The sequence below is a fragment of the Haematobia irritans genome, chromosome 3, assembly GCF_050003625.1.
Source record: "Haematobia irritans isolate KBUSLIRL chromosome 3, ASM5000362v1, whole genome shotgun sequence".
Classification (NCBI taxonomy): Eukaryota; Metazoa; Arthropoda; class Insecta; order Diptera; family Muscidae; genus Haematobia; species Haematobia irritans.
The window spans coordinates 123,189,782-123,203,424 of NC_134399.1; the positions used below are offsets into that span (position 1 = coordinate 123,189,782).

Sequence of the window (13,643 nt, forward strand, 5' to 3'; positions counted from 1 at the left end):
AAATTATTCAAATTTTGGTACAAAACTGCTAAATCCATTATAGAAAAATTGATAATTTTGGAAATTATTCGAGGAAAGACGTTTTAAACAAGCGTCAGAATGCATTTAAAAATCATAAAAACAATATAAAAATTATTTATTTGGGAACATATCACAAAATTTTTAATTCACATTCAAAACACTGAATTCGGATCTCATCTTAAGAAGTGATGCAAATTCATTGCAGCGTCTGTTGAAACGGTGGACATTTGTCCTATGACAAGCTCATATTACATTCATTGCTTCTCCGCCAATTTTGCACCACGAGGAGAGCATAATTTTTAATTATAGTCGAGTCGAATTTGGAAATTTATTTGGCACGCATAGCATTGTAGCTATGCGTGCCAAATTTGGTTGAAATCGGTTCAGATTTAGATATAGCTCCCATATATATGTTTTTCTGATTTCGACAAAAATGTTCAAAATACCAACATTTTCCTTGTAAAATCGCCACTGCTTAGTCGAAAAGTTGTAAAAATGACTCTAATTTTCCTAAACTTCTAATACATATATATCGAGCGATAAATCATAAATAATCTTTTGCGAAGTTTCCTTCCTGTTTGCTCAAACTCTACATAACTGAATAGAGTTACTTTAAACTTAAGTTTCTGGTGGGGAAGAAGGGTGTCCAAATATTTATATATATATGATTAGATCTCAAAATTGGCTTCTTTAGATGTAAGCAGATATACACACATATGATGAGATAGAATTAGATAGAAAAGTATATGACCACATCTAATATTAGATCCAATTATATATAGGGATAGATATAATTATGTCTAATACATTTTCAGGACATATAAAGTGAGTTACCTATTTTTTTTATAAAATTTGGTCTCTCTGTTTGCTCAAATTCTACATAACTGAATAGATTTACTTTGAACTTAAGTTTCTGGTGGGGAAGAAGGGTGTCCAAATTGTTATATATATGATTACATCTCAAGATAGATACAAGCAGATATACCCACATATGATGAGATAGAATTAGATATAAAAGTATATATTGCATATATGACCACATTTAATATTAGATCCAATTATATATAGGAATGGATATAATTATATCTAAGACATCAGATCTAGGCCAATATTGAGATCTTATCAGATCTAGTTTCATAGTAATTAGATATGATTAGATCTTATAATATTTCGGATCTACTCATAGCTAATTGTATCAAAGAAGATCTTTCAATTTTTACTCGGGGCTTCAAATTTTTGGCAATATAAATAAAAAATTCTAAAGTCAGAATATGACATATGTTGACATTTAGAGAATGGGGGACCTCTGCTCATAGAAAAAAATCATGCACGGCGTGCTCATTTCAAAACGATTCGTTCATGAAAGTGAATCAACCCACCTGACAAAGATAAAATGACACCATACGTTGTCGAAACAACAACCAGCGTTCATGATCTGAAAACGTTATGGTTACGACTTTATAAACAAAATTAAAAAAAGATTTCCGCTAGAGTGACTCGAACCTGTGTTTTCTGCACCATACGCGTTAACAGTCGCCTTAGCACATTGCACCACCGAGGGAGTTGGCATAATAACGCCTAACGATTATTTTAAGACTTTTCATGGTCAAAGGAAAACGAATGCCGTTCATGAAATCGTGAACGCCTATGAACGAAATTGTGAACACTAACCACTGAGCTATGTACCTGTTATGGTCATCAATAGATAAATATCCATATAAGTTATATTTATATAGTATAGCTTGCGGTGCCCACGAACCGAATAAACAAAGTTTACAGAAACAAACATTTAGTTTGGCACCGTGGAGCAGTAGTTGCTACGTCCGACTTGCATGCCAAGGGTCGTGGGTTCAATCCCCGCTTCGACCAAAATTTTTTGTTTTTGTTTCTGTTTACATATATTCCAGATATGTTCGGAAAATTCCGAAAAAATATTCAACACTACATTATAGTATATTAAATTTTGAACTGTAAAATGTGTCTTATTAAAGACCTAAAGTCAGAAAAGAACAGTGTTTGATATAAACGAAATGGACTGTGTTGTTGTTTCAAAAATAACTTTTTTTATTGAAAAAATAAAAATTTTGTAACAAACGAATTTTTTTGGTGATAAAAGTTTACAATTTTCGAAGCAATTCAAAAAACTCTAACAAAAGAAAAACGTTTTCGGCACAAGTTCTCCAAACGTTTTTTTTCTTTGCGTGCACGTGAGAACTATTAACCCAAGGAAATGACGTAAATAATCGTAATAACCTTTAAAAATGTGATATTACAATAGCATTATTACACAAGAGAAAAAGTACGGAAATTGAACTACATTGTACTCCATTTTTGTGGTGAAACCACTTACAGAAGCTTTGAAGTCATCAAATATGTCACCAGCATTACTGAGAGGGGATAATCCACTGCTGAATAACTTTTTGGTGTTCGGTCGAAACTGGGTTTGAACCCACAACCCTATGTATGCAAAGCGGACATGTTAACCATTGCACCACGGTGGCTCCCCATGTATAGTTAAAAAAAAAATTCAAACGTACTTGGAATAAAGAAACAGTTATTTAGCTGGGGGAAAATTTCGTAAAAAATATTTAGCAAAGATTATAAACGTTCTTCCAATTAATATTTCATTATTTTTATGTAATTTGTCCTTCATATCCGGTAAATTGCATGTTCTTAAATTTAGATTGCATCAATTTTTCCAGTGTACAAAATATTTATCCAAAACAAAAATTTTTGTTTATTTAATATTTAGGTAAAACAAAAGACTTAGAAAACGAACTCTATGGGATAAGTAGTTTTTTTTTTCTTTTTAAACTGCTGTCGAATACTCCATTCGGATTGAGATATATAGTACCTTAATACCGATCACCCATTTTCCTAATAATTTTCGGTATCAAATATTTACACTGATTTTTCTTCATTTCTGTCAAAAAAAAAAATTAAAAAAAAGGAATTCAACTCACAAAATATTAAATTATTTACTTACGGTTGGTATAGGGTATCACGTAGTTGGTTATATATGGCCTTTGCTGTATATACTGTTCCTATGCGATATTTCACAGAAACTTACGTCATAATCTTATAATGAAACAAACTGCAAAGCAAGAGGATCTTAACAACTTCATTTATTTTCACAATTTTTACATTCAATTGATATTTATATCAACAAAATTAAGGAAATGATTAAAACTTGGCTAAAAACTTATGTCTATATTCATAATAATTTACTGTAGGTTTATAGAAGGAATTTTTTGGTAATAGTTGGTTTAAAATTTATGTTAACTTTTATGAATATGGGGGATAGAATTAGAAAATCTGGGATTTACCAATGTCTGCAGCCATTGTGTGATTTTCCTCTCAATTGTGCCAGCCCTTCTTTACTTCAAGTTAATTATCCCCAGTGATGAGGGTAGATTTTTAAGGATTTTAGAAGTTCGCTTGGCTTCATTTGATCTCAATCTGGTCTCCATAATTTCACTGGGTCCTCATTGCACTGGGACTCTCCTTTTGTTCTTCATTTTCAACTCATGATGCATTTGTTCTCTCACATATATATCATATCAATTCTCCCATTACATTTTCAATTTCCACAGAATTTTAAATAAAATTTCAAAACACCTAATACCACCAACAAAAAAACGTGTATTTCAATTGTAGGTAAACAAGTGTAACTAATTTCCATGTTCACTTGGAAAGTCTTGGAAGATAGTTGCACACTCAATGAATGACTGAAACGAACAAAAGCTGGATAGATGAATGTTGATGAATGATTGAAATGATGAGTCTGTAGCTGCTCAAGTAGATGAGAATGGCAGCAAATGTAGTTACCTCAGATGATGAGATGATGAAACACAGACTATCTGTGCAGCTGCTGGTGGTCATTAATTCACATGGGATTGCATCATAATGACAATAAAAGCAATACTACATCAAGCAAAACAACAATCCATGGAGAAGATGGACTTAGTGCTTCTCTGGAATGTACCAGACCCATAGAGAAGTTTAGTGAATGAAACAGAAATCAATAATTCGCGCCAAAATTTGCAGCTGCAAAATTCCATAGTAAAAACAGAAAATTCCACTTTTGACATTATAAAATGTCGTATTTTAAAGATGTAACTCTTAACACAAAAGCTTTCATGTTAGCTGTTTTTTTAGTTTTTAAAAACTTTAATACGGGGAGTTTTTTCAAATCTCCCTGCAGGCGGTTTAATACGACTGAGTTGTTTAGTCAAGCTTGATCCGTTATGACATTATATAACGTTTGATAGTCCACTGAGGGTAATCATTATTATCATCATCATCAACATCGACGACGATGATTATGATGTTTATTGATGTTGTCATGCTGAATTCATAGTCAAACAAACATGTATGGACAACTTTGAAAATGAAATTTATTTTTTGTAATAATTATTTTTTGGTTCCTCATCTGAGATGACCAACTTGTTTACTTCATTGCCTTGAATCGTAAAGTTTTTAATTTGCGCTTCAAAAAAAAAAATTATCAAAATAAAAGAAAAACTGGTTATAACCACCATCCACAATTTGTTACACTCAATTGCTCAGTGTGGCAGCAAAGCCAGCAACTTGTTTTCACCATAATCGTTTTATTGAAGATGAGCCCCTTTGGCATATTGATGATCAGTATATTGTTTTAACCAAATGCTGCTTCCAATAACCCACATATCAAGTAATCGAATACAAACATAATAATGTTGATATAGGCTTATAAAAATCAAGACAACTTTTAGCCGAGTGTCGTAATGGAATTTCCTTACGAATACACTTCATGTAAACAGAGAAAAATACTGGCAGAAGACCAGTACGTCAGTGTATGAATTATGTAAGAGAGTATGTAATAAAAATGTTTTAGCGCATTTTTTTGTTAAATACAGGAATTTATTGACGAAAATATTTCACATTCCATTGATATAGTAAACATAGTGACATTATTTAATATAAAAAAAATTGCCAGTGATTATTAAAGAGAAAGCAAAAAGACTTAGGACACAAACAGTTTAGGTAATTTTCTCAATAACAGAAAAAAAATTCAGAAAAATGAAGACAATTTATTTTTATTTTTTTTACGATGTTTTTGATAAAAATTTATAAGGTAAACACAGTCCCATTGTTCAATATAAGAAAATTTGCAATGAATATTAAAGAAAAATAAAAGACTTAGGACACAAACTTTATTGCGAAAATTTCACGCACCAACTTTTTAGGTAATTTTCTCAATACAAGAAGTTTTTCGATATAAAAATCGAAACAATTGAATCTTTTATTAAATACACGAGTTTCTTGATGAAAATTTATAAAGGAAACACAGTGACATTTCTCAACATAAGAAAATTTCCAGTGAGTATTAAAGAAAAATTAAAAGACTTAGGGCACAAACTTTATTACGAAAAAATTTCAATACAATTAAATTTGTTTTGGATATTAAATAAAAGCATGTTAAATCGACGCTATATGGCAAATTTTTTTTTAATTCTTTGACTGAATTTCTTACTTTTGATCATGTCAATAATCAAGCCACGAATTCAGATAAAATAGATTCAATACACCATTGTCATATTTTTTATGTTACTTTTCTTAACTTTTACAAAAAATCAAAACTTTATGCGAGAATTATCTCAAGTTAGTCAAATATTCGTAGCATAGTTCGAGGCCTAGATTTACGATGAGCTTTACTTAAAATTACTAAAAAAACATTTGGACATTCATTCAACATATTTCTGTTGAAGGGTTATACACAGATCCTCCATTCATTCAATACCATTTTGAGAGTATTTGGATATTCATTCAACATAGTTCTCTTGAAGGGTTATACACTGATCCTCCATTCGTTCGATACCATTTTGGGAGTATGATTTGTCAAATAAGTTTCATCCAGCTTCAAATAAGTTTCATCCAGCATGTTTTTGAGGTCTGAGGGTAGTAAATAGTCGATGAAGATAGATCTGAAGAATGGAGAGAATGCGTATCAGCCGACTATTGCCTTTTCCAAGCTTTTGAGTCGAATCGCAAGAAGTGGGTTGGAATTCGGAATGAAATTATGTAGCCATACATGAAGTCGATGTCAAAAACATAATTTATTTCGCTAGGCCAACTCCAAACCCGACATGCAATCATACCCCACCGTTATTTTTGATCAAAAGTGAACTCGCGCAGAATCCAGTTTGCACACAATTTCCTCACACTCATTCGTTGATTTGTATAGTTGAAAAGATTTCTTGCAGATTTTTTATCTCTTTGTACACAACAAACTCTTTCGACCGGACACTGTATTCACCTTGTACGGAACTCATTCTACCACGTCTAAACTTAGCATAACAATTTTTAATAGGATTCACTTCCAGATTGTTTATCTCTTTGTAGACAACAAACTCTTTCGACCGGCCACTGTATTCCGAACAAGAACTCATTCTACCACGTCTAAACTTAGCATAAACAATTTTAATAGGATTCACTTCCAGACGGTTTGCTTCTAATTTTAAGTTAAGTTGTCTTATTTAAAGTCACAAATTTGAAAAAGAATATCAAAAGACTTAAGACACAAACGATAAAAGTGAGAAATGAACGATTGTTTCTCTTTTCGTTTGTGTCTTAATTCTTTTGATTTTCCCCCAATGGCGCTTCTCAACGTGACGTTACATTCACGTTTGCCACATTTGGTAGAATGGTAGATTTTTTACTCTTTGATTGATTGGTAGAAATCTTGATGTTTTGAAAGATTTTGCAAAATATGTTATTCATCTCCAACTAAAAGGTACTTCAAAAATTTTTTGCAAATAAAATTTTGACAAAATTTTCTATAGAAAATAAACATTTTTGTTCTATCGAAATAAAATGTTGATAAAATTTTCTATAGAAATAATTTCGACAAAATTTTCCTTAGAAATAAAGTGTTGACAAAACTTTTCATTGAACGAAAATAATGAACAAAAACTGAACATTTTTGTAAAAATTTTCTATAGAAATAAAATATTGATTTCTATGGAAATGAAAATTGATTTGAATAAATATTTTATAAAAATACAATTTTGACAAAACTTTCAAATAACATTTTTAAGTATTAAGTCAATATCTTTAAAATCTTATGTATCGTGCTAGGTCATATTTATATAGCCAGAGACTGTAAAAGTCCATTGTAAGTTCTTCCTTTCCCTTGAAGGTACAAGCTAGCATCTTTCAACATGTAAAACTTCGATACATTTACCATTGAAGGGATATTTATTTATACACTGAAAAAAGTTTTCGCTATATATAGAGGTTATAACATGATTGCAAATATTGAAATAAACTTCTAAAATAAAACTAGTAAGCACACCCAGAGAAGGAATATGATCACCTCAAACATGTTTTAAGAGCAAAATGTTATTTTTGTGTGGTGACCATGTAACATGGTTTTCGCAACCATGTTATTTTCTCGGAAATTATGTATCTGATTTCGGCAAGCAGGTTATATTTGACGAGAAAATAACATTTTGGTGACAAACATGTTACATGGTCACCATAAAAAAACTAACATTTTGCTCTTGAAATATGTTTGAGGTGATCATATTCCTTCTCTGCGTGCATTTACTAGTTTGGAGGAGAAAAACGTTTGTCATACCAACAACCAAAATTTGATCAAAGTCAAAATGTTGTTGAATTTTTGGTAGATTAGTTTTGTCTCGAGTGTTTACATTACATAATTTTTAAATTAAATTAAGATTATTGAAAAGAAGGACTATTGTTACTTGTAACAATATTTGTGTTTGACAGTGCTTACAAATTAATTTTGGCCGACATTTGTTGCACCAAAGAAAGGTGGTGTAATAAGTTTTTCATAGTGTTTGCATGTTTGTTAGAAATCTGAATGGGGCTATCCAAATTAGAATTTATGATTAGAAGTAGCCAAAGTGACTAGTGCAAAATTACGTTACTCTATAAAGGCGATCTGCAATGCGTAGACTGATGGACGGACATAATTAAATAGAATTGAGATGTGGAATTGGTAAAATTTTCTAAAATCACCGTGAGTCTATATCGTTTTCTTCCTAATACTAAATGCTATAGTTTCCATAAATTCATATTAACCTGCATCACAACAGAGGAGAAAGGCACATACATATTTGAATTATCAAATCCCTAAACACGTTCATACTCTGATTTATATGGACATTGCCTTGACATTGGCATTCATCTATAATTACTTTTCCTATGACATTTACTTTCATTTCACATTGCAACTATGGTAATTTTATGAAACCTGTTTTCTGAAACTTACTTAATTTCCATATGAACAAATACTTCAGTATAGCCTTCACAGGGCCGGGCACTCAACCTGTTGATGGTAAATGATTGGCAAACGTCACATCCATAATTGCTGAAGTAATAGATATGTGTTCGTCACTGAAGCTGTAAAGTTTATGAGATTACCATCTTTCTTTGTTAATCCAGCCACAATGGCAACAAGTTGCAGTGAAGAAAAACAAAAAGAGTTCATTAAACCACAAGTCAACAACTTCAGATATCCAAGAAACATCCATCACTTCAGTGAGGAGCTATGCTAAAACAAAAATGCAAAGTGTTTTTTTTATGATACCTGCTGTATGGTGTAAAGTTAGTAGTGTTTTGATTTGTTTTTTTTTTTTTCTATTGTAGAAAAAATATTTTTGAAAGGTCTTCTCACAACAATTACGATTGTAATTTAAATTCATGACATCAATATGCTCCACAATTACTCATACATAATAAATGGTTCATGCATTACACAGGTGACAAAGAAGCAATGTATGCACAGTTAAGAGTGATGTGGCGGCATTGGCACCAACAAAGGTGATGATTTCGTCGTTGTGATCACATAAAAGTGATAGGAAAAAATTTAAACCTGAAAGACCAACAAGCCTGCCAACTCTGAAACTCAAAACCCATCAAATTCATTTATAAAGAGCATTTATATTTTTGATGGGCTCTAAATGGTGGCTAGGAATGAATACGAGTACGTGCGGTTTTGTTTGTTGTTAATGTCAGCTTAGCCATTCAAATCATTCTGATGAAAACCAAAAACCCTATAAAGACCCAGATAGTCATCAGACGTTTTGTGTATAAACGTGAGATGATTTTAAAGGAAACATCATATTAATATACTCTTTTTTTTTTGTTGGCTTAAGTTGTTTAATGCTTCTTGAAGAGGGCAAAACTTGTTTTGTCAGTATTTCGAACATGTCAACAATTGTTACATGAACTTTTATTTAAAATACTCACTCTATATGTCAATGTGTTAGTTTGGTTAATCTTACACCAACGATTTTTTGCATTTCTATTTTTGTCTTTCATTTTTTGATTTTTTGTGAATGTATCCCAAATTCAATGGTACTTTCATCCATCTGTAATTCTCTTTTGCAAAATATCGATATAGGGAAGAGTATAGTGATGTACATATTTTTCTTCTTATACATTATCCATTGCTTTAATGGAATTTTGAAAGTATTATGCCTGAAAAGTTGTAGGATAACAAAAACGACATGAAATACGAAAGACTTAAGACGGAAACCGTATATCTCATTATTCAGAAAATTTAAATTTAAAGAAATGTTTTGTGAACATTAACTTTTTAATAATGAAAATCCTTATTTATAACAATAAAAATTTCAAAGGGAAAGATTGAATAAATTTAAACCATTAAAAATTAAATTTACCTTAATAGACTTTTAAAAGCATATAGCATTGAGAGTAAGTTATTCAAATTAAAAAAAAACATAGTTTTTGCAAACTTTTTTATCTTGGCTCGAAATTTACTTTTAGAAAAAATTCAATCGAAATCGAATATCCATTTAATTACTTTTTGTATTATTTAGATCAACTAATACTCCGAGTAATCCGAAAATCGACTACACACACACAGAATTTTTTTCCGATTCAATCACGAAATTAATTGAATTAATTTTATAATTGAAATGTCTTCAATCACGCAAATACTAGTATCAATCGCAGTTTTATCTGGGCATAAAAAATATTTGACTAAAAAATTAAATAATTTGATTCGAAAATTGAATTTTTTAATAATTTTTTAATTGATTGAATTAAAAACTTAATTGATGTTGACTGCAATAATCCATTAATTTTTTGAATTTGCAATTACTTTCTTATCTGACTTTGTGTTTTTAGGTTGATTAAAAATTGATTGTTTGAAATAAATGTTTATTTAAAAATTAAACTGACTTAATTTTTTTTTAATTTCAATTAATTTTTTAATAAAAAAATTAAAAACATTCAATCATTGACTTAATTAATTTAATGCTTTTATCTTGATTAAAAAGTTAACAGTATCAATTAACAGGTTGGCTGATAAGTCCCCGATCTGACACATAGATGGCGTCGCTAGTATTAAATGCATATTATTTTTATATAGTACCAACCTTCAAATGATTCGTGTCACAATTTGACGTCTGTAAGTCAATTAGTTTGTGAGATAGAGCGTCTTTTGTGAAGCAACTTTTGTTATTGTGAAAAAAATGGAAAAAAAGGAATTTCGTGTTTTGATAAAATACTGTTTTCTGAAGGGGGAAAATACGGTGGAAGCAAAAACTTAAATTATTAATTGAATAAATTTTCAACTTCAAACAACTTTTTAACTTGAAATAATTTGGTGATATTTTTTTCTGTGAAATTCGATTTTTTATTATCTTCAAAGTCCCCTAATCGAACTTTGATATTTTTTAAAATCGCCTCAAATCGATTCAACAACTTATAATGTTGGCCAAAATAAAAATACTAGAAAAGTCGACATTGAAGAACAAGATTGCAAATATTTCTATAGTAAATCTGATACTAACTGTAGACAAAGTCACTTTTTTCAAATTATTTCACCAGGGATACCTATTTATAAACATCCTAACAAAAAACAAGTAGCTAAAAAAGCACTGAAAATGTTATGAAAAATTATCCATATTTTTCTATAGAAATAAAATTTTGACAAAATTTTCTATAGAAATAGAATTTTGATAAAATTGTCTATAGAAAGAAAAATTTGACAAAATTGTCTATACAAATAAAATGTTGACAAGATTTTCTATAGAAATAAATTTGTTACGAAATTTTCTATAGAAAAGAAATTATGACAAAATTTTCTATAGAAACAAAATATTGATATAAAATATTGATTTTCTACAGAAACAAAAAATGACAAAATTTCCTATAGAAATAAAATTTTGACAGTTATCTACAGAAATAAAATTTTGACAAAATTTTCTCTAGAAATAATATTTTGACACAATTTTCTATATAACTAAAATTTTGACAAAATTTTATACAGAAATGAAATTTTTACCAAATTTTCTATAGAAAAAAATTTTGACAAAATTTTCTATAGAAACAAATTTTGACAAAATTTTCTATAGAAATAAAATTTTGTATAGAAATAAAATTTTGATAAAATTTTCTATAGAAATAAAATTTTGATGAAATTTTGTATAGAAATAAAATTTTGATAAAATTTTCTATAGAAATAAAATTTTGATAAAATTTTCTATAGAAATAAAATGTTGACAACATTTTCTATAGAAATAAAATTTTTACATTTTCTATAGAAATAAAATTTTGACAAAATTTTCTATAGAAATAAAATTTTTACAAAATTTTCTATAGAAATAAAATTTTTAAAAAATTTTCTATAGAAATAAAATTTTGACAAAATTTTCTATAGAAATAAAATTTTGACAAAATTTTCTATAGAAATAAAATTTTGACAAAATTTTCTATAGAAATAAAGTTTTGACAAAATTCTCTATAGAAATAAAATTCTCTATAGAAATAAAAAAGTTTTCTATAGAACTAAAATTTTGACAAATTTTTCTAAAGAAATAAAATGTTGAAAAAATTTTCTATAGAAATAAAATTTTGACATTTTCTACAGAAATACAATTTTGACAAAATTTTCTATGAAATAAAATGTTGACAAAATTTTCTATAGAAATAAAATGTTGACAAAAATTTCTATAGAAATAAAATTTTGACAAAATTTTCTATAGAACTAAAATTTTGACAAAATTTCCTATAGAACTAAAATTTTGACAAAATTTTCTAAAAAAAATAAAATTTTAACAAAATTTTCTATAGAACTAAAATCTTGACAAAATTTTCTATAGAAATAAAATTTTATTTCTTTAGAAAATGTTCTATAGAAATAAAATTTTGACAAAATTTTCTATAGAAATAAAATTTGTACAAAATTTTCTATAGAAATAAAATTTTGACAAAATTTTCTTTAGAAATAAAATTTTGACAAAAATTTCTATAGAAAAAAAAAATTGACAAAAATTTCTATAGAAATAAAATTTTGACAAAATTTTCTATAGAAATAAAATGTTGACAAAATTTTCTATAGAAATAAAATTTTGACAAAATTTTCTATAGAAATAAAGTTTTGACAAAATTCTCTATAGAAATAAAATTCTCCATAGAAATAAAAAAGTTTTCTATAGAACTAACATTTTGACAAAATTTTCTAAAGAAATAAAATTTTGACAAAATTTTCTATAGAAATAAAACTTTGACATTTTCTACAGAAATAAAATTTTGACAAAATTTTCTACAGAAATAAAATGTTGACAAAATTTTCTATAGAAATAAAATGTTGACAAAAATTTCTATAGAAATAAAATTTTGACAAAATTTTCTATAGAACTAAAATTTTGACAAAATTGTCGAAAAAAATAAAATTTTAACAGAATTTTCTATAGAACTAAAATCTTGACAAAATTTTCTATAGAAATGAAATTTTTACAAAATTTTCTATAGAAATAAAATTTTATTTCTTTAGAAAATGTTCTATAGAAATAAAATTATGACAAAATTTTCTATAGAAATAAAATTTTTACAAAATTTTCTATAGAAATAAAATTTTGACAAAATTTTCTTTAGAAATAAAATTTTGACAAAAATTTCTATAGAAAAAAAATTTTGACAAAAATTTCTATAGAAATAAAATTTTGACAAAATTTTCTATAGAAATAAAGTTTTAACAAATTTTTCTGTAGAAATAAGATTTTCTCTTTGTTAGTTTTTTGATAATCTTTTCTCCGAATTTTAGATTATTTTTGGCTCGATTGGCAACCGTGATCACACCCCATTAAACCCAGAAAACTGATTGCATATCAATTGCAGTTCAGTCCATACGAAAAAACCGATATAACCCATTTTCGGCAGATCCTTTTTGTTGGACCAATACCAGTCAGTTAAAATGAGGGACAGAATACATGAATAGCATTTCGAATAGCTTTAGAATCCACAGTATTATCCAGATCAAGTTCAAGTCAAGATCTCAAAGAAATTCTCGGTGGGATTCGATTGCATCATCAGCACTTGCATTACTCAATACGTTATTTGTTATGCACTGAAAAAAGAGTTTTCTTTTCTGATGAATGAAATTTAAACAACCGGAGTTTTCTTTTGACGCCAATATATTTTCGTTAAATAGAAATGAAGAAGATTTGAGAAAACAATTGTCATAAATACGGGATAGACAGGCTGACGAACATTGTTGTCTTAGAGTTTCCCATCGATCGGTAATATGTACTAGGAAATCGCATTCAATTTCTCCTTTAAATTTGTATTAAATTAGGTTTTAA

At 28.3% G+C, this 13,643-nt stretch overlaps 1 protein-coding gene across 1 annotated transcript in view; it reads left to right on the forward strand.

Moving 5' to 3' along the window:
* Positions 1 to 13,643, forward strand: part of LOC142231166 (uncharacterized) — a 329,286-nt gene that overhangs the window by 276,896 nt on the left and 38,747 nt on the right. The window contains exons 12-15 of the mRNA XM_075301784.1: positions 4,824 to 4,867; positions 8,124 to 8,266; positions 8,328 to 8,365; positions 8,473 to 8,568. Of these exons, the coding sequence (XP_075157899.1) occupies positions 4,824 to 4,867; positions 8,124 to 8,266; positions 8,328 to 8,365; positions 8,473 to 8,568 (321 nt within the window). The remainder of the gene's footprint in view (positions 1 to 4,823; positions 4,868 to 8,123; positions 8,267 to 8,327; positions 8,366 to 8,472; positions 8,569 to 13,643) is intronic.